Source organism: Canis lupus, chromosome 15 (assembly GCF_003254725.2).
Source record: "Canis lupus dingo isolate Sandy chromosome 15, ASM325472v2, whole genome shotgun sequence".
In the NCBI taxonomy this organism is placed as follows: Eukaryota; Metazoa; Chordata; class Mammalia; order Carnivora; family Canidae; genus Canis; species Canis lupus.
Genome location: NC_064257.1, coordinates 48,950,724 through 48,973,535, shown reverse-complemented (window position 1 = coordinate 48,973,535; position 22,812 = coordinate 48,950,724). Strand labels below are relative to the sequence as shown.

The following is a 22,812-nucleotide window of genomic DNA, read 5'->3' as shown; positions in this document are numbered from 1 at the left end:
ATTTTTGCATCCATGTTTATCAGGGATATTGGCCTGTAGTTTTCTTTTTTAGTCAAGTTTTTTTTTTTTTAAGTTTTTATTTATTTATTCATGGGAGACACAGAGAGGCAGAGACACAGGTAGAGACACAGAGAGGCAGAGACACAGGTAGAGGGACACAGGTAGAGGGAGCTCCCTGTAGGGAGCCCGATGCGGGACTCGATCCCTGGACCCCGGGGATCACACCCTGAGCTGAAGGCAGATGCTCAACCATTGAGCCACCCAGGCGTCCCTTAGTCAAGTCTTTATCTGGTTTTGGTATCAGGGTAATGTTGGCCTTATAGAATGAATTTGCAAGTTTTCCTTTCATTTCTATTTTTTGGAATAGATTGAGAAGAATAAATATTAACTCTTCTTTAAATGTTTGGTAAAATTCACCTGTGAATCCATCTGACCTTGGACTTTTGTTTCTTGGGAGATTTTTTATTACTAATTCAATTCTTTGTTGGTTATTGGTCTATTCCAGTTTTGTATTTCTTCCTGTGTTGGTTTGGTAGTTTATGGTTGTCTAATTTGTTGGTATATAGTTTTTCATAATATTCTCTTATAATTGTTTATATTTCTGTGATTTTGGTGGTTATTTCTCTTCTCTCATTTGTGAATTTACATATTAGGGTCTTTTCTCTATATAAGTCTGACTAGGGCTTTAACAATTTTATTAATTTTTTCAAGGAACGAGCTTCTGTTTTCATTGAACTGTTCTCTTTTTTAGTTTTTATGTATCATTTATTTCTGCTCTAATCTGTGTTAGTTCCCTTTTTTGCTGGCTTTCAGTTTCATTTATTGTTTTTTTGCTCCTTTAGTTATAAGTTTAGGTTACTTATTTATATTTTTCTTCCTTGTTAACGTAGGTCTGTATTGCTTTCTACTTCCCTCTTAGTCCTGCTTTTGCTACATTCCAAAGGTTTTAGACTACTGTGTTTTCATGTTCATTTTTTCCATATATTTTTTTGTTCCTTTTTGATTTCCTGGTTGACCCAGTCATTGTTGAGTAGCATGTTCTTTCACCTCCGTGTATTTGGTCTTTCCACATTTTTTCTTGTGGTTGACTTCAAGTTTTATAGCATTGTGGTCAGAAAATATGTGTGGTATGAACTCAGTATATTTGTATGTGTTGAGACCTGAGTTGTGACCTAGTATGTGATGTATTCTGGAGAAAGTGCCATATGCACTCGTAAAGAATGTATATTTTGCTTTAGGATGGAATGTTGACGGAATGATGAATATATCTGTTAAGTCCATCTGGTCCAGTGTGTCATTCAGAGCCATTGTTTCCTTGTTGATTTTCTGTTTAGATTATGTCTCAATTGATGTGAAAGGGTGTTAAAGTCCCTTGCTATTATTGTATTATTATCAATTAGTTTCTTTATGTTTGTTTTTAATCGTTTTATATATTTGAGTGCTCTCATGTTGGGTGCATAAATGTTTACAATTGTTCTTGTTGGATTGTCCCCTTTATTATGATATAGCGCCCTGCCTCATATCTTGTTATAGTCTTAGGCTTAAAGTATACTTTGGTATAAATATTGCTATTCTGGCATCTTATGATTTCTTTTTGCATGATAAATGTTTCTTCATCCTCTCACTTTCAGTCTGCAGGTGTCTTTAGGTCTAAAATGAGTCTCTTGTAGGCAGCGTATAGATGGGTCTTGAGTTTTTTTTTTCTTTCTAAAATTTTTTTTTCTAAATTTTTATTTAAATTCTAGTTAGTTAATACATAGTGTAATATTGGTTTAAGGAGTAGAATATAGTGATTCATCACTCAATTCCCAGTGTTGGAGAACCCTGGGCTCAGTGGTTTAGCACCTGCCTTCTGTCCAGGGCATGATCCTGGAGACTTGGGATCGAGTCCCACATCAGGCTCCCTGCGTGGAGCCTGCTTCTCCCTCTGCCTGTGTCTCTGCCTCTCTCTTTCTCTCTCTGTGTCTCTAATGAATAAATAAATAAAACCTTTTAAAAAAATACCCAGTGCTCATTGTAACAAGTGCCCTTCTTAATATTCATCCTCTGTTTAGCCTACCCCCCATCCACCTCTTACCATCAACCCTCAGTTTGTTCTCTATCCTTAAGAGTCTCTTAACATTTGCTTCCCTCCCTCTTTTTCTTTTTTTTTTTTTTTCCTTCCCTAAATGGGTCTTGCTTTTTATCCATTCTGACACCCTGGGTCTTTTTAGTTCTTTATTTATTATTATTATTATTATTTTTAGAGAGTGCATGAGTGGCTTAAAGCAGGGGCAGAGGGAGAAGGAGAGGGAGAATCTCAGGCAGCACCATGCCCAGCCCTGATGCTGGGCTCAATCTCACAACTCTGAGATCATGACCTGAGCTGAAATTAAGAGTTGGATACTTAACTGACTGAGCCATCCTCTTTATCACTGTATTTTGCAAATTTAAGTATAATGTCTTGGTGTTGTCCTGCTTTTGTTGATTTTGATGAGAGTTCTCTGTGCCTTCTGTATCTGGATGTCTGTTTCCTTCCCTAGATTAGGGAATTTTTCAGGTCTGATTTCCTCTAATGAATGTTCTGTCTCTTCTCTCTCTTCTTCTTTGGGACTCATATAATAAAAATGTTATTATTTTTGATGGAGTCACTGAGTTCCCTAAATCTGTTCTCATGTTCCATAATTATTCTTTCTCTCTTTTGTTCAGCTTCATTATTTTCCACTAATTTACCTTCTGTATCACTTATTCATTCTTTTACTCCCCCAGCCTTGTGTTCATTGCATCAAGCCTGTTTCCCATCTCCCTTACTGCATTTTTCATTTGTTTTTTTTAACTCTTTTCTCTTTTAACTCTTTTATCTCTTAAGTGTCTCCCTGAAATCTTCCATTCTTTTGTCAAGTCCAGTAAGTGTCTTCGTTATTGTTATTTTAAATTCTCCATGAGACACATTACTTATATCTGTTTCCCTTAGATCTCTCTCTGGGACCTTACCTTGTACTTTTATTTGTGATGAATGTCTCTGTCTTGGCATTTTATCTAAGTCTCTGCCTTCTTATGTTAGAAAAGCCCATTATGTTTCTTGCTTCTGAGAGTAATGGCTTTATGAAGAAGAAATCATATAGTGTCCAGGGCCTGGTGCTTCAGGTAGTGTCTCTGGTGTGTGCTGTGTGCATTCTGCTGTTGTGTTATGGCTGCTTTGTCCTTTAGGCCATTCATCTGCAGAGACTCTCCTTGTCTGAAGTGGCAGTGTTTTGTCCTTGGTCAGAATGTGGCGAGTTTTAACCAGTTGTGTTCTGGTTGACTGTTAAATGAGACCTGATGGTACTTCCACTAGAACTAAAGTCCTGCAGAATTCTCTGGTTGGAAGATGTGGTGTGGGCAGAGGTTTCTGCTGTTCCTTTGGGGGAAGTGGCCTGCCTTGCTGGGACTGAGGCCTGCTTGACTGAGAAGAGCAGTACCGCCAAAGCCAAGGACTTAACTTGGTGAAGCAGGTTAGGCAGCTAGTGTCTGGGCTGCTTCCCTCAAGTGGCTCTGTGTTTATGCAGAGGGGTGAGGGAGGGAAATGGCACCACTAGCTCCTTTGTTCCTGCAGAGGTGTTTCTGTGCACACTGCTATCAAGGAAGCACTCTGAGAAGAGTGAATAACCACTGTGTATACTAGGGTTTTTTCAGATTGCTATGTCCATACTGTCCACCTCCAGGGTTTTGCCTGCTATTTTCTGGGAGCAGTGCAGTACCCTCTGGACTCTATCCCAGCAAGGCAGCTGACTTTTAAAACTTCAGAGATGTGGTGTTGGCAGGGGGCCTGGACTGGTTTTCTGTGGGAGGGTCTCACTGCCATGCTGGGACTGAGGCAAGTTTGACAGGGCAGTCGTGCCAGGGTGCAGAGGTATGGGATTTGGTATAAGCAAGTCAGGCAGCTGGTGTTGGTGCTGAGCTGCTTTCTGCAGGTGGCTCTGTGTGTACACCGAGAGACAGGGGAGGGAAATGGTGCCAGCCAGTTTCTTTTTTCTGGAGAGGCATCTCCTTGAATACCACCTCTCAGAGATAAACTCCACTAATCTCTCCCCAGTGTGCCACAGGTGCTCCTCAGATCACTCTGTCCTTGCCCTCTGCCTGGGGTTGTTAGTCTGTCTTCTCTCTAGGAGTAGGGCAGCACCCTTAGGGCTCTATCCCAGCCAAGCCCACTGACCTTTAAAACTCCAATTTTCAAGTCCTGCTGGTTGCCAGAACTCATGAAAAATCAGTCCCTCACGTTTTTCTAGCTTGTGTCTTTGGGGGGAAATGTTCTCCTTTTGTGTTCCCGTTGTGCTCTTCTCTCTTGTATTTCTCTGCGACCATGGCTCCCTCCTCTCTGCAGCACCTGTGATCCATTTATCCTCTAAACCACATCTCTTCACTTCCTGCCTTCCTCGATGTGGCCTCTTCTCTCCCTTAAGTTGTAGAGATTGTTCTGTCAGTCTTCAGGTTGATTTCTGGAGTATTTAGAATGATTTGATAATTACCTATCTGTGTTCCTGGGACAAGATGAGCCTAGGGTCCTCCTACTCTTCTGCCATCTTCTCTCTATTCCTTGCATATTTTAATTGTATTGTTTATATTTCTCTGAGATCATAATGTATCTATTCCACTTACTTGCATTTATCTTGGAAGTGGGATAGTTCAGCTAAACAGGTTTTGTAACTTTTAGAGAATAGGTGTTTTAAATATATTCAGTGACTCATTTCTTTCCTTAGATATAGCTTTTAAAGAGAAATTAAAGTATTCATGGATAAATTATTTTTATAAAGCTTTTGCATATTCTTTTTTTTCTTTTTTTCTTTTTTAGAGAGAGCAAGCACATGCTTGCATGTACTGGGGGAGGGTTAAAGGGAGAGAGAGACAGAGAATCTTATTTTCTTTTTCTAGAATTTTAAAAAGTTTTATTTTTATTTATTTTTGTATATTTTATTATTGGAGTTTGATTTGCCAACATAGAGTATAACATCAGTGCTCATCCCATCAAATGCCCCACTCAGTGCCCGTCATCCAGTCAACCCCATTCCCTCCTCCCACCTCCCCTCCCCTCCCACTACCCTTTGTTTGTTTCCCAGAGTTAGGTGTCTCTCATGTTCAGAGACAGAGAATCTTAAGCATGCTCTACACTCAGCATGGAGCCCAACATAAGTCCTGATTTTAAAATCCTGAGATCATGATCTGAGCTGAAATCAAGAGTCAGATGCTTAATCTGAGCCACTCTGGCATTGCAGCTTTTCCATTTTCTATTCTCATTTTTTGGTGAGTGAGAGCATATATACACATTGATCTATGTATTCTATTTTACTTTTTTTGAAGTAACCTCTATGCCCAACTTGGGACTTGAACTCACAAATCTGAGATCAAGAGTCACATGCTCCACCACTGATCCAGGCAGGTGCTCCCTATTATTTACTTAATGCAACATTTGCGTTTAATTGGCCTCTTGAGTTGTCAGTAGTGTTATTGCATAAATTTGGCTCTAGGATGTTTTTCATGTTTTATGGAATATTTTATAAAGGAATATATGTATGTTAGTGTATATGTAGATAAGTGCATATGTAAATTATAACAGTTTAAAAATATGTGTAGTCTGATTTTTAAATAGTTTTATTATAATCTACATATGATATCAGTCACTTGTACAGGGGATAATTGAATGGTTTATGGTGTTTACAGAGTTGTACAACCACCATCACAATCAAATTTAGAACATTTTCATCTTTCCCAAAAGAAACTCTGTTCTTTTTAGTCCATTTCCTCCTCAGACTCCCAGACCTAAGCAACCACTACTTTAAATTTGTGGATTTTTCTATTCTGGGTAATTCAGACAGATGGAGTCATAGGGTATCTGGCCTTTGGTGATTGGCTTTTTTCATTTAGCATACTAATTTTTAGGCCTATCCATGTTGTAGCATGAATCACTGCTTCATTCTTTTTTCTGGCTTACTAATACTCAAATGTAAAATATCTACCTTTTGTTTAATCCGTCATTACTTAGTGAATATTAGAGTTGATTCCACTTTTTGTGCTATTATAAATAAAACTGCTTGGGCTTTTGCATACAGGTTTCTTTGTGGACATGTTTTCATTTCTCTTGTGTATGTACCTAGGAGTAGAATTGCTGGGTCATATTGTCTATGTTTAAACATTTGAGGAACTTCCAGATTGTTTTCCAAAGTGACTATCATTTTACGGTCCAACTGCAGTTTATGAGGGTTGCAATTTCTTTATATATTTGCCAATACTTTTTAATGTCTGTCATTTTGATTACAGCCATCCTGGTGGTTGTCAAGTAGTATCTATCTGTGGTTTTGATGTGCATTACCTTAGTGACTGGTGATGGATGATGAGCATCTTTTCATTTCCGTATTGACCATTTGCATATCTTCTTTGGAGACATGTCTATTCATATCTTTTTTCCATTTTTAAATTGTGTTTGTCTTTCTGTTATTGAGTTGTAAGAGTTCTTTATATATTCTGTGTACAAGTTCCTTATCAGATGTGTGATTTGGAAATACGTTCTTTTGTTCTTTTGGCTCGTCTTTTAACTTTTTTTGTGATTTGTTTTAAAGCACAAACCTTTTTTAATTCTAATGAAGTCCAGTTGATGTATTTTCTCTTTGGTTGCTTATGCTTTTGGTGGCCTAATAAACAAGTGTTTGCTTAGCCCAGGGTCACAAAGATTTACTCCTAATTTTTTCTTACAAGAGTTTTATTGTTTTAACTTTTATATTTAGATCTGTGATCTATTTGTGGTTATTTTTCATATATAATGTAAGGAAGTAGTCAACTTTATACTTTTTCTTGTAGATACCCTGTGATCCCAGCACATTTGTTGAAAAAACTGTAACTTCCGCATTGAATTGTCTTGACATTCTTGTTGAAGATCAGTTGAACACAAATATAAGGGTTTATTTCTGGACTCTCAATTGTAGTCCATTGATCTGTATTTCTTTTTTATGCCGGTATCATGCAGTCTTCATTATAGGAGCTTCATGGAGTAGGTTTTTAATTTGACAGTATGAGTATCCAACTTTGTTTTTATGCTATTTTGGGTCCCTTATGTACTTTAAAGTTAAATTTTATTTTAAAATCTATAATTTTAAATAAAATTATCTTTTCAATAAAATTTTAAACCAGGTGGTAAAGTCATCTGTATAGTGCTTTGAATATAATTTTAAAATGTCATAAACTTTCCAGCTTTATATTTGCTAATAAAAATCACATTCTAAGATTTTTTCCTTAACTTTTTTCTTTTCCTTTCTTGTCTTTCTCTTCTAATACCTTAACATCTAAGCAACAAATTTCCGATGATATCATTACCTATTTCTTTTAATTAGAATACTTTTGAATCTTTTTTTCATGTAAGAAATTAAGCAAATAAAATTTGTGTATCTAGCAGGTAACATGGAATGTTTTTATCATTTAATTAAAGTAATATTATTATGTATTTTGGAAAATTTAGAAGTTATTTAAAGTCTTGGATAAAGAGACTTTTAGATATTTTAATCAGAGTATGGAATGACATGTGGTAGAAATATATGCAGTATTTTAAAGTCTTATTTTCTTTACTTCAGTAGTAAAGTTTTTCATGTGAATCAATAACTCAAGTTTTTTCCTTTAGGCCATTGCATTACCTCCTATAGCCAAATGGCCATACCAGAATGGTTTTACATTTCATACCTGGCTAAGAATGGATCCTGTAAATAACATCAATGTGGATAAGGATAAACCATATTTATATTGGTATGTATTTTTGTAACTTAGTGTTATTTTCTTTGAAAATGTGAGAATATTTAGAGGTACATTGAAAATTATTCTTTGTAGTTTCAGAACGAGCAAAGGTCTTGGTTACTCTGCTCACTTTGTTGGGGGCTGTTTGATTATAACATCAATAAAGTCAAAAGGAAAAGGCTTTCAACACTGTGTGAAATTTGATTTTAAACCACAAAAGGTATGTGTTCTTTTTGACTCAATTAAATTAACAAGCTCTGCTGGCCTTGAAAATGCTTTGTTTTAATATTAATGATGTGATGTGGTAGAACACAGCTCTGTTTATTCTGTTTCAGAAAATGAAGTAAATAAGTATACTTTATTTATATGAAGTATAAATCACTGGACAATTGTTAACCTCCTTGATTTGGATAATAATAGGAGTGATACGTTGTTATTCATAGAGTTTAAAAGAAATACAAGAGCAAAGTTTCAATGGCAGTTACTTTAGTCGTAGTAGTAATAGGTGTTTTCTTTTGTGCCTTAAAATTTAGAGATTAATGAATGGTGTATATACATATGGATAAGTAGATAAAACAAATGGCAAAATGTTGACAATTGTGGTATCTAGATGGTGGAAAAGAAGGTATTTGTACTGAACTTCCAACTTTATTGGGATATATTTGAAAATTCATAATAAAATGTTGGAAAGGTAATTTCACAATAGGTTTTTATCTATTGAGAGTTCCCTTGATTAACTATTGTTCCAAAGGTTGAATATTGGATTTAATAAAGGTAGTCTTATTTTATTTTTAGATTTAATTGTAATTTATAATATAAGTTTTACTTGTTATTATCAATGTGGTTGAGTTATTGCAAGAATCCTAATCTTTTTTTTTTCCCAAACTTTCCTTATTCAGTGGTATATGGTAACTATAGTGCACATTTATAACCGATGGAAGAACAGTGAGCTTCGTTGTTATGTGAATGGTGAACTAGCTTCCTATGGTGAGATAACATGGTTTGTGAACACCAGTGATGTAAGTAAATTGAAAAAAAATATTTTAAAAGCATGACCTTTTAAAATAAAAATATACACTGGGTATAAATTTTAAAATACCACAATGGCAGAGTTTTATGATGATAGTTTGGCCAGCATGTTAATGTATTTATAGAGTAGAACTGTGTTCATGTATCACATAAGATATTACTCAGTCCTTGTTATAAAATTATTCTGGATAGGGTAGAGATGAGGATTTATAAGTAATGATATATATTGAAGGTGTATCATTGGTTCATTTAGCAAATTAGAGCTGGGAGCTCTACAGCAGAATTCTGATCATTTTTAGTCATGAGTTAGATGATGCATGCTTATAAATTTTGCAAATCATTGCAGTTATAGATAACTGTTATAATATTTTCAGGATTGAAAGAGATCCATATGTATTAAATTTACAGTTTATTTTTTTTATTTTTTATTTTTTTTTTTAAATTTTTATTTATTTATGATAGTCACACAGAGAGAGAGAGAGAGAGACAGAGACACAGGCAGAGGGATAAGCAGGCTCCACGCAGGGAGCCCGACGTGGGATTCGATCCCGAGTCTCCAGGATCGTGCCCTGGGCCAAAGGCAGGCGCCAAACCACTGCGCCACCCAGGGATCCCTAAATTTACAGTTTAAATAGGAATTAAATTAAAAAGTTCTCTTTTCCTACCCATGGCATTTTTGAATAGAAAACTTGAACAATATAGATCAGGAAAATGATTACAAACCATTCCACCCATTCACCATTAACTTCATTTTTTATATCCTATGCTACACATATTTATGTATTATGTAATGATAATCTTAAGAGTTCAGGTTATTGTAACAGACAGACTTTGAAATCCAGTTCTATCACTTATAGACTATATGACCTTGCTTAATCTATTAGGCATAAGTTTTCTCCACATGAAAATAGGTGTAAAGTAGTACCTGTCTCAGAAGGTTAATGTGTTAATTGAATGGGAGATACTCTTCACAAGTCTATCAGCACAGTGCCTTATACAGAGTAAGTGCTCAGTAAATGTTAGCTCTCATTTTTTTTTAACACAAGAATGGAATCAGATATATTTATTGTTTCTTAACCTGTTTTTTTCTTATGTTCATCTTCATTGAGTACAATCCAGGCATTATAATAAATAGCTTTATTTTCTAAAAGTACCAGTATTGCAAGATAAGTGCTATAATAACCTCCATTTTACAAGTAAGGAGACTGTAGTACAGAGAGATTAAGTAACTTGCCAAAATCAGCAGCATGTGAAGCAGTGATTTGACTTAGGTGGCTTATCATCAGAACCCAAATGCAAACAACTTTTCTTCACTTTCTAATGTTAATATATATATATTTTTTTCAACATTCTTTCTAATAATGGCTTTGTCATTATTAGACAAAAGGATACTTTCAAAGAGATGTGAAGAACTTTATTTTAGTCCCTCTTTGTTGTATAGATGGGTCTTTAAAATGTGGTTTGCAACCTACATGTTGAGAATTTTTTTTTTAACGTTAGAAGAAAAACATACCCCTGCTTTTCTAGATTTACAAATTTCTTTTGAGAGATTGTCTCTACTTCAAGACCTCACCTGTTATCTATAGCTTGATATCTGCAAAAATCTTTTACAATTTTAACTTTTCACCAAACTTACAGAACCCTGTTGGCAGTTACTTCTCCATTCATGTAAGCTCCATCCATATTAAGGCAGATTGATTGTGTCCTAAACTTAACTCATGATTTTCCTTCTTGTAACAAAGACTGCTTCTTTGGTTGCCCAAGTACGAACCTTCAGAGTCTATAATGATTTCTCTGACTCTCATTTCCTACCTCCACTTTGTCATCAAGTTTTATTTATCGTACTCTGGAAAACTTAAATCTCTTTTTCTGTGATGTCTTTCCTGATTTCCATAGAAGGTAACAGTGAATGAATGAAGTGAAATGCTGAATGAATTATTTTAATCTAGTCAGGTTAGTTTAGAATGGACAAAACATTTATACTAAAATATTTAAGCAATATAGGTTGTTATTTCTAGAGGAGATAGTTTTTTTTTTCTCTAATAAAATCTGTTTTCTTTCGCAGACCTTTGACAAATGTTTCCTCGGCTCATCAGAAACCGCAGATGCTAATAGAGTGTTTTGTGGTCAGATGACTGCAGTTTACCTTTTCAGTGAAGCTCTTAATGCCGCTCAGATTTTTGCTATTTATCAGTTGGGCCTGGGATATAAGGTACTTTATTTGCTGTTCACTGTTTAGTGTTAGTTGAGCTTTATTTGAAGGTAGGTGATGCATGGGGTAACCTACCTTGGGTTACAGAACTGAATGTCCAGGTAATCGGAGTTACCACAGGATAATCACAGGAATCTGAAGGTTACTTTAAATTTTTAAGGGAAACACAGTATACTTGCCATATGTGGGGCACTGTGCAAGCTACTAGCTCAGGTTTCAGCTTTAGTTCATGTTGCATTTCTTTCGATGATGTCTATCTTTGCAACTAAATTTTCAACAGTTACTTGATAAAAAACAAGTACCATGTGGAAATTAATGTGGAACAGGAAATGATGATGATGGTGTGTGAAAATCCACTTCCAAATTTGAGAATTTATGCAGTGCCCAGGATGCATAAAAAGGATTAATAATTTTGCTAGTAGAATAATGAGGGAAACATTATTTTTTTCTTTTGATTTGTGCCTTAATTTTTTCAAATGATTATTAAATTATTAAAATACAGAGTTGTGTGAACCAAATTACTTAATGTTTATTTTGATTTAGAGCACATAAACAATTACTGAAATGCTAAGACTGTCATGAACTAAGAAAGTTTGGAAACCTATGGGTTAAGCCATTATTAGTCTAGTTTGGTTTCAGTTAGTCTGCTATGTTCCTTTGAAAACAAAATAAGTTTTATTGATTTGATTTACATATACCTTTACAGTCAGTGAAGTATACAGTTTTAAATTCATTTTAACAAAAGTATAACTGTCACAAGTATCAAGAAATAGAACATTTCTCCTCCTGGAAAAAGTTCAATTGTGCTTCTTCTATCAATTTCTTCCACTTTTCTAACCCTACTGCATTCCTGTTGAGAGAAACCACTAGTCTATCACTTGATATCACTTTCTTTGTATTGCTGAGTAGTATTCCGTTGTATGAATATAACACAATTTTAAAATCCATTCTTTTATTGATAGACATTAGGGTTTCCAGTTTTTGGCTTCTATGAATAAAATAAGAATATTGGTGTATGAGTCTTTGTGCTGACACATTTTTATTTCATAAATATTTAAGAGTGGAATTACTAAGTGATATGATAACTGAAGTTGTCAAGCCTTTTTCTGAGGTAGTTGTACAATTTTACATTTTTCCAAGCAGCATATGAAATTTATACTTGCTCCACATCCTAAACATCTTGTATTGCTGGTCCTTTTTCTTTTTTCTTGTAAGATTTTATTTATTTGAGAGAGAAAAACCGAGAGAGAGATCACAAGCAGGAGGAAGGGGTAAAGGGAGAAGCAGACTCCTGCTGAGCAGGGAACCTGATGCAGGACTCAATCCTAGGACTGTGGCGTCATGACCTGAGCTGAAGGCAGTTGCTTAACTGACTGAGCCACTCAGGCTCCCAGATCTTTTTAATATTAGATGTTTCAGCAAGTACATAGCAGTGTCTCAATTTGGTTTTAATTTGCATAATTGTAATGACTAGAGATTTCAAGCATATTTCCTTTTCTTGCTTTTCTTTTCTTCTTTCTTTCTCTTTCTTTCTTTCTTTCTTTCTTTCTTTCTTTCTTTCTTTCTTTCTTTCTTTCTTTCTTTCTTATTTCTTTCTTTCTTTCTTCTTCTTTCTTCCTTTCCCTTTCCCTTTCCCTTTCCCTTTCCCTTTCCCTTTCCCTTTCCCTTTCCCTTTCCCTTTCCCTCTTTCCTTTCTTTCCTCCCTCCCTTCCTTCCCTTCCTTCCCTTCCTTTCCTTTTTTTTCCAAGCATCTTTTCATTGCCGCTGGTCATTTGTGAATCTTCCTTTGTGAAGTGTATTCACGTCTTTTGCATATTTTTGTTTTTTTTATTGTTGAGTTTTGAGATTGCTCTATATATTCTGAATATGACACTCTTATCAGATGTATGAGTTACAAATGTTTCTCCCCTGGTCTATGTCTTGCCTTTTTGATTTCTTCCTTTAGCTTTTTTTCCCCCCAAGATTTTATTTTTAAGTAATCTCTACATCCAACGGGAGGCCCAAACTACAACTCTGAGATCAAGAGTTGCATGCTCTATCGACTGAGCCAGTCAGGTGTCCTGCCCTTCTGTTTTTTTAATGTGGCTTTTGAAGAATGGATTGATTTAATTTTTATGATTCTAGTTTATCAACTCTTGATTATTGTCATGATTTTTTGTCCTAAGTAATCCTTACTTATTCCAAGGTTGGGAAAATTTCTCCTGTTTTCTTCTCTTAATAGTTTCAGCATTTATATTTAGGCTTATCCATTTTAAGTTAATTTTTATGTATGGTATGAGATCAGGGTCAAGATTCATTTTTTTTCCCATATGGAGACTCTGGTGTTCCAGTACTAATTTTTTGTCAATAATATTCTTTCTCCATTACCTTACCTTGGCATCTCTGAGGCTGTATTGTGTTTCAATGACTTATATGTCTTTCTTACACCAAATTGTACGTACTGTCTTGATTATTGTTAGTTTCATAGTAAGTCTTAAAAACAAAGTCTAAAACTCTCAACTGTATTCTTTTTCAAATTGTTTGGCTTTTCTAAGTCCTTTGCATTTCCAGATATCTTTTAGAACCCACTTAATCATTTTCTACAAAAATTCTACTGGGATTTTAGTTGGTGTTGAATATATAGAACAGTGAGGGATGAATTGGGCATCCTACTAATAATGATTTTTCCAGTCTGTGAACCTGATGTATCTCTCGATTTAGTTAGGTTTTTAAAAAATTCTCCTGGTACTTTTTTTTAGTTTTCATTGTGTAGGTCATATATACATTTTGTTAAATGTATTCTTAGGCATTTTCATATTTTTAGAGTAATAAGTTGTATTTAAAAATCTCAGTTTCTAAATATTTGTTTCTAGTACATAGAAACATAGTTGAATTTTGTTTATTGACCTTGCTAAATTTACTTATTGTTTTACTAGCTTTTTTTTATGATTGTTGTTCCTGGATTTCCTATACAATATGTTCATATAGACTGTAAATTTAACTTCATTTCCAGTCTGTATGCCTCTTACCTTTTTTGCATTATTGTACTGGGTGAGAGTAGATATTTTTGCCTTGTTTCTGATTTTAGGGGTAAAGCAATCATATATATTTTATAGATGCCTTTTATCAAGTTGAACAATTTCTATTTCTGGTTTCCTGAGAATTACCATTAGATGGATGTTGAATTTTATAAAATGAGTTTAGCTTTTTTATCAAGTCTGACAGTCTTTCCTTTTAATTGGAGTGTTTACATAATTTATAATCAGTGTAAGTTCAGATACTATGTGTCTTAAATCTGCTGTCTTGTGATTTGTGCTGTATTTCTCTCATCTGTTCTTTGATTCTTCTGTTTTGTCCTGCTTTGATTTGAATTAACTGCGTATTATTTAATGTTTCATTTTATTTCTATTATTGGTTTATTTTTCTTATTATTTTAAAAGATTTTATTTATTGATTTGAGAGAGTGTGTGTGTGTGCACAAGCGGAGGTGAGAGGGGTGCTTGAGAGAGAGGGAGAAGCAGGCTCCCCATTGATCAGGGAGCCCAAAGGGGGGCTTAATCCCAGGACCCTGGATCATGACCTGAGCTGAAGGCAGACTCTTAACCAACTGTGCCACCCAGGTGCACCTGATTTATTATTATTATTATTATTTTAAAGATTTTATTTATTCATGAGAGACAGAGAGAGAGAGAGAGAGAGAGAAGAGAGAAAGAGAGAGAGACACACAGGCAGAGGGAGAAGCAGTCTCTATGCAGGGAGCCAGACGGTGGGATTCGATCCCAGGTCTCCAGGAGCAGGCCCTAAGCTGAAGGCGGCGCTAAACCGCTGAGCCACCCAGGCTGCCCTGATTTATTATTTTTTAAAAATAACTTATTATAGTCTACCAACAAATGATATTATATAGTATAAGCATCTTCCTGCATAATCCTGCAATTTCTCCTCCTGTCCTTTATTTTGTTAATTTAAGTTTTATTTCTTCATGTACTATATAGTTCCTGTGGTACATTTTTTTTTAGTTATTTACTTTCATTTTATATTTTAAAAACAATAGGAATGATCAAGATCATGTTTTTTGTATTTACCTCTTTATTACCATTCCTAGAGCACATCACTTTGTGTAGATTCATGTTTCTATCTTATATCATTTTTTTTCCATTTGAATAATATTTCTTGTAATGAAAATTTACTGTTAATGACTTTTTTCAGCTTTTTTTTTTGAGGAAGTGTTAGTTTGGCTTTCATTTTTGAAAAATAGTCTCAGTAATTATAGGTGATTCTAAGGTGATAGTTTTCTTTTTTTTGTTTTTCACAGTTCTCTTATTGACTGATTTGCATGGTTTCTGATAAAAAGTGTATGGTCTTTATTTTACTACTTCCTCTGTATGTAATATATCTATTTTGTTGGTTTTAAGATTTTCTTTTTATCACTGGCTTTCAGAAATTGAATATGGTGAATGTTGGTATTTTTGTATATGTGTGTACTAAGCCTGCTTCAGAATGCTTGACTTACTGGATCTCTGGGTTTAGATTTTTGGTCATATTTGAAAAGTTTTTGGTCATTATTTTTTCAAATATATTTTTTACTTTTTCTCTTTCTGTGATTCATATTACATTTATTTTAGACTCAGATATGAGCAAACAGGTCATTGTGAGTATATTGTTGCCTAATTTATAAAAGATGTTTTATTTTGGATTGTTTTCATTGCAGTATTATTATGTCCACTAATCCTTTGTTATCAAATCTGATCAGCCATTAATTCTATCAGGTGAATATTTGATTTCACATAATTTCTGTATTTTCTCTCTATAAGTTTTGATCTTTTCATTATCATGTATCTTTCCCTACAGTGTTTGTCTTTTAAAAATATACTTGAACATCCTTTTTCCTCTTCTAGGCATGGTGTTTCTAGGCATTCAGAATGGTCCAGCATTTGACATATCATTGTAGGCTGTCCTACAATACAGCCTCTAACAAAACTAGGGTGTCTTGAACCCCTGGAAGTAGAGTTATTTACCTTTATACCAAGAAGGTTGGGAAAGCACCAAAATCCTCATGTGGTGTATGCCCAGGCTGACTTTGAGGAGTTTGTGCTGGGAGACCTAAAATTTTTATGAGGTTGTTTAGTATGAAAAAGCATATCAGGAGGGCCTGTGGTGGTTCCATGTGTACTACGTATGTTTGTGATAGGATAAAGTGTGCTTTCCTTATTGAAGAGTAGAGAATTGTTGTTTAAGTATTGAAGGTACAAGCACAGAGTCAGAAAGCTAAATAAAAAAGTGAAACTTTTTTGAGTAATAAAAAAATCAAAAGGCTTAAAAAAATAAAAATATACTTGACTATCATTATAATGGCTGCTTAATATCTTTTTCTTCTGCTTTTATCATTTATATTTCTGAGTCTATTTTTATGCATTGATTTTTCCTGGTTCTTTCATGCTTCTTGGTTTAATAATTTTAATAATTAGATAGTCAACCTTATGCTTTTTACCATCTAGGTGTATGATTTTGTTGATTTTCCTTAAAGAGCATTGTGCTTTGTTCTGGTAGTTGATAGTTACTTTCATCTAAGTTTTTTTCTTTGAAGTTTGTTTTAAAGCTTCGTCAGTAAATAGTCTTTACTCTGAATGATTTTTCAAATAGAAGCTTTACTGAGATATAATTCATAGTATACCGTTCATCTATTTAATATGTACAATTCAGTGATTTTAGGTGTATTAACAAAATTGTGTCACTATTACCACTCTCTAATGTTAAATTTTATTTGTCCCAAAAAGAAATTATATACTCAGCAGCAGTCACTCCTCATTTTCTATCCTTCCCAGTCCCTAGTAACCTGTAATTTACTGTCTCTGTGGATTTGTCTGTTTGGGGGACAGTTCATATAAATGAAATCATACAGTATGTGATCTTTTGTGATTGACTTTTTTTCACTTAGCATAATGTTTGTAAGGTCCATCCATGGTGTAGTATGCATCCATAATGCTTTACTTTTTATTACTAAATATTTTATTGTATGGATATATACATTTTTATTCATTCATTAATGGTCATTGGGCTGTTTCCACTTCTGGCTATTATGAATAATGTTATTATGAGCCCTCATGTAGAAGTTTTCATGTGAACATATATTTTCATTTTTTTTGGGTTTATATCCAGGGTGGACTTGTTGGGTAATATGGTATCTAACCATTTGAGAAGCTTCCAGATTGTTTCAAAGTGACTGTATCATTGTACACTTGCATAGCATTATATCAGGATTCTGATTTCTCCCTATCTTTTCCATCATGTATTATTGTACTTTTTGACTATAGCCATTATTGTGGGTGTGAAATGGTGTTTTATTGTCCTTTGATTTGCATTTCCCCTGTAACATGATGTTGAGCCTCTTTTCATGTGTTTTGATGTATTCTTTTTTGGAGAAATGTTTATTCACGTACTTTGCTCTTTTAAAGGGTGGGCTATCTTTTTGTTGAGTTTTAAGAGTCATTAAAATATTTAATTGCGGGCAGCCCAGGTGGCTCAGCGGTTTAGCACCACCTTCAGCCCAGGGCCTGATCCTGGAGACCCGGGATCGAGTCCCACGTCAGGCTCCTGCATGGAGCCTGCTTCTCCCTCTGCCTGTGTCTCTGCCTCTCTCTGTCTGTGTGTCTCTCATGAATAAATAAATAAATAAATAAATAAAATCTTTAAAAAAATTTAATTGCAGTGAAATACACATAAAATTTACTACTTAGTCATTTTTAAGTGTACAGTGCAGTAGTATTAGGTATGTTCATGTTGTTGTGTAATCTGTCTGCAGACCTCTTTTCATCCTGCAGAACAAACTGTATACCCACCCATTGAACAACAACTTTCCATTCTTCCTCCCCTCAGCCTCAGCTTTAAGAGTTTTATTTTATTTTTTTATTTTTAAAGATTTTATTTATTTATTCATGAGAGACACACAGAGAGAGAGAGGAGAGAGAGAGAGAGAGAGAGACAGGCAGTGAGAGAAGCAGGCTCCATGCAGGGAGCCTGATGTGGGACTCGATCCTGGGTCTCCAGGATCACACCCTGGGCCGAAGGCAGGCGCTAAACCACTGAGCCACCTGGGGATCCCAGCTTTAAGAGTTTTAAAATTATATTCTAAATTCAGGTTCATTGTCAGATATGTGATTTCCAAATATTTTTGCAAAGTGACAAGCCACTTTCTTGATGCTTTCCTTTGAAGAAAAAACTTAAGTTTAATGAAACTTTTGTTTCATTTTGTCTCTGTTTTCTATTATTTGTGCTTTATACCTCAGAAGATATTTCATAATCAATTTCATGAAGATTTACCCTTTTGTTTTCCTATAAATGTGTTATAGTTTTAGTTCTTAGATTTAAGTCTTTGATCGATTTTGAGTTAATTTTTATATTTGGTGCAACTTCATTTTTTAGCATTTGTATTTCCAGATTTCTCACCATCATTTATTGAAAAGAATATTCTTTCCCTCTTGAATTTCTTGATACTTTCATCAGAAATCAATTGACCATAAATGTAAATGTTATTTCTAGACTTTTAGTTCTATTCAGTTGTACTGTATCCTTAGGCCAGTAGCACACAGTCTTGAATACTGCAGTTTTGTAATCCATTTTTCTTAGGGAGGAAATGTGAGTCCTCCAACTTTGTTTTTTTTCAAGGTTGTTTTGGCCGTTCCTGGTATCTTGTGTTTTTATATGAGTTTAAAATATGCTTGTCAACTTTTGTAAAATAAGGTAGGAATTTGATAGCTATTGCATTGAATCCGTATATAAATTTGGCGAGTTTTTTTTGTCATCTTAAGAGTATTAAGCAAATAATAAAAAATAAGCCTCAAAACAAATAAAAGCAAAAAGAAACAATATTAAGTCTTCCAGTCCATGAGCATGGGTTATCTTTACATTTATTTAGGTCTGCTTTAATTTCTTTTATAGATTTCAGTCAACAAGTCTTACATATCTTTTGTTAAGTCTGTTTCTAAATATTTTCTTCTTTTATGTACTATTAGTTTCTTAATTTCATTTTCAGGTTATTAATTGCTTGTCTCTATATATTTGTGTGCATGTGGTGGAGTTTGGGATTTTTTTCTATATAAGATTGTATCATTTACAAATTGTGATAGTTTTAATTCATTTTTACAGTCCAGATGCCTTTTATTTCTTTTCTTTGTCTAACAGCTCTGGCTAGAACCTATACTATAGAGTGTTTTGAGGACATTAGGCTGTGTGAAATTGGGGTTTGGGATTTTCTCTTAAGATTGTATCATTTACAAATTGTGATAGTTTTAATTCATTTTTACAGTCCAGATGCCTGTTATTTCTTTTCTTTGCCTAACAGCTCTGGCTAGAAACTGTACTATAGAGTGTTTTGAGGACATTAGGCTGTGTGAAATATACCAGTCACAGAAAAAAAAAATACTACATGTTTCCACTCATGTAAGAGATCTAAAATAGCAAACCCATAGAAACAGCAAACAGAATGGTGGCTGCCAGGGGCTGAGGGGAGAGAGATAGGGGGAGTTGCCAATCAATGGGTCTAAAATTATACTTATGCAAGGGCATCCCGGGTGGCTCAGTGGTTTAGTGCCGCCTTCGGCCCGGGGTGTGATCCTGGAGACCCGGGATTGAGTCCCATGTCTCCCTGTATAGAGCCTGCTTCTCCCTCTGCCTGTGTCTCTGCCTCTTTCTCTCTCTGTGTCTCTCATGGATAAATAAATAAAATCTTAAAATAAATACAATTACATTTATACAAGATGAATAGTTCTAAAGATCTTCTCTACAACATTGTGCCTCTAGATAACAATACTGTTTACTATACTTAATATCTGTTAACAGGATCGCTCTCCTGTTAAGTATTCTCGCCACAATCAAAAAGAAAAAAACCTGGAAAAAATGTTGAAAGCAGACATCCCTGTATTTTTACTGATCTTAGGAGAAAAAGCATTCCAATTTTTACCATCAATGTGGTTGTTATTAGCGTTTCATAGATGTTCTTTGTTAATTTGAGGAAGTTCACTTTTATTCCTGGTTTGTTGACTGTTTTCATCATGGAGAGGTGTTGGATTTTATCATTTGTTCTTTGTGCTTCTTTTGGGATGATCATGATTTTTGGCCTTTAAATTGATTTTTCAAATGTTAGTAAGTCAATCTTGTGTTCCTGGGATAATCACACTTGGTCATAGTTTATTATCTTATCTACGTAATATACTGAGGTCCAGAAGGCACTTTATTGGTCAATGTGTACAAATAACTGCTAATATTAGTACTAGTCAAAAATCTTATAGTCATCTCTGATCTGTGAATGTCTAGTCTTTTCATTTGTATGGTCAAATAGTGATAAAACTGCACTAAAAATCATGAGAGGTGAGAGGCGCCTGGGTGGCTCTGGTTAAGCATCGGCTTTCAGCTCAGGTCATGATCCCAGGGTCCTGGGATTGAGCCCTGCCTCATCAGGCTCCCTGCTCTGCTCAGTGGAAAGTCTCCCTCTCCCTTCTCCCTCTCAACCTATCCCCCTCACCACCCCCGCCCCCACCCCTTGAGAATGTGCACACTCTCTCTCAGATAAATAAATAAAACCTTAAAAAATCATGTGAGTTGAGAAATTGATGATCATAGAATCACTTCTTGCTCTATGTATTGCTATTAAAATCTGTCGTGTAATCCATGTTTTAGAGAATTCCTCAAAGTGAAGATAGCAGGGATATGAAAAGCCAGCAATCTGAATGAACTTTTAAACAGTACAATTAAGTACTTTAAGGATTAAAAAATATATATTTCAAAAGAAATGAAGGGTTAAATGCTTTTATATATTCTTAGCGTTTGATGAAACACCATATTGCTTTAAGTACTTAGGGTATTGTTTTTATTTTAATTAATTGTATCAAATAGTACTTATACAAGAATATTATTTCAGTAAAGTTAGCAATTCCTGAAATGTGTCAAAATTTTAGTTTTTGTTTAGATTTAGTTTAGTTAAGATTTGTTAGTGGGAGTGATTTATTCCTAAATTCCATTCAAAATAGAAAAAATGTTTCTTCTTTTTAAAAAATGTACCTGCTGATATTGCAGTACTGTACTTTGAATAGTAGCAGAGACTAAATTATTCTCTTTATTGAAAAATCTTTACTCTTCCGCAAGAAGAACTGACTTTTTTGGACTCAAATAAGTCAGTTAATTTCTTCAGAGTTTCTCACTTTCTGCCTTTGGAAATGGGTTATATAATCTCCCAGATCATACAGCTATATATTGTAAGTTGGTAAATAGGTTAGCTTTTGTAGGTTGCCCAAATGACATTTCCTCTTAAAATAATTTATTAACTTGTTTAAAAGCATTTATTACAGTTATATTAACATTCTCATTATAATTAGCTTTCATTACACTAAAAAATATCAGTGCTTAGAAATTAACAGCTTATATTTAGGAGGCAGGAATTTTAGAAAAATATTTAATTAAAGCTTTTTAAATGTTTCATATAGAAGCCAGAAAGGTAAAGGCAGTCTTACCCTGTTTTATATTTTATTTTTATTTTTTTATTTTTTAAATATTTTATTTATTTATTCATGACAGACACACACACACAGAGTCAGAGACACAGGCAGAGGGAGAAGCAGGCTCCATGCAAGGAGCCTGACGTGGGACTTGATCCTGGGTCTCCAGGGATCACACCCTGGGCTGAAGGCGGCACTAAACCGCTGGGCCACTTGGGCTGCCCTATATTTTATTTTTATAACATCATTGAAGCAGAATTCACAAGTTGAATCCAACAAGTCTTTGTTGGAAAAGACATTCTATTTAGCTTTAATTGGTTGCTGTTTTAATCAAAGAAAAAATCCTTGTCTGTGATTATTTAGAAGTATGGTTAAAAAGATAAAATAAAATATGAGCTCACTGGTAAAGGTAGATAGATAGGCAAATATAGAATCCTGTAATATTGTAATCCTGTTAGTGCATAAGTCACTTTTAATTCTGGTATAGGATTTAAAATACAAAAGCATAAAATATCTAAACCTATGTATGCAATATAAAAATATGTAATTTTTGATATAAGCAACATAAAGCGGTGACGGAGATGTAAATGAGTAAAGGTTTTGTATGTAATTGAACTTAAATTGTTATTGGCTTAAAATAGAGTATTATAACTAAGATGTTTTATTTAATTCCCATGGATAGTACAAAGAAAATACCTATAGAACTTTACATAAGACAAAAGGAGAAAGGAATAGAAGTACCAAAAATCATTGGCACATAAAAGAAGTCAGTTAACAAATTACAATGAACAAAATAGCAATAGTAAGTCTTTCCCTATAACTACTTTGAATGTAAAAGGATTAAACTTCCCGCTTAAATAGATTGGCTAAATGGATTTAAAAAAACATCCAACTGTATTTTGTCTACAAGAGAGGCACTGTAGATCAAGGGACATACATAGGCTGAATATGAAAGGATGGAAAAAGATGTTCATGCAAATGGTAACCAAAAGGGAGCAAGGGTGCCATTTTTATATCAGAAAAAGTAGACTTTAAGTCAAAACTATTGCAAGAGTCAAAGAAGGAAATTGTAATGATAAAAGTATCAATTCACCGGGAAGATCTAACAATTAAATATACATAACCTAATTTGGCAAATTGAACTTCAATAAAAACAAAAAAATGAATTCCTCAAAAAATTAAAAATATACATGAAGAAAACATTGACAGAATTGAAAAGTATATAGTAACACAATAATGGTAGGATATTTCAAAACCGTTTCTATAATCGATATAACAACCGGAGAGAACACAAAGGAAATAGAGACCATGGACAACTATGTAGACTAGTTAAACCTAATAGATATATACAGAACACCTCACCAAAGAAGA

General features: G+C 34.3%; 1 protein-coding gene and 1 pseudogene across 10 annotated transcripts in view; both read left to right on the top strand.

Moving 5' to 3' along the window:
- LRBA (LPS responsive beige-like anchor protein) overlaps window positions 1-22,812 on the top strand; it is a 728,875-nt gene that overhangs the window by 91,981 nt on the left and 614,082 nt on the right. For all 10 annotated transcript variants that reach the window (XM_025439493.3, XM_025439495.3, XM_025439499.3 and 7 more), the window contains exons 6-9: window positions 7,625-7,746; window positions 7,828-7,954; window positions 8,634-8,753; window positions 10,829-10,975. In XM_025439493.3, the coding sequence (XP_025295278.1) occupies window positions 7,625-7,746; window positions 7,828-7,954; window positions 8,634-8,753; window positions 10,829-10,975 (516 nt within the window). The remainder of the gene's footprint in view (window positions 1-7,624; window positions 7,747-7,827; window positions 7,955-8,633; window positions 8,754-10,828; window positions 10,976-22,812) is intronic.
- LOC112654854 (60S ribosomal protein L34-like) lies at window positions 15,874-16,227 on the top strand (annotated as a pseudogene).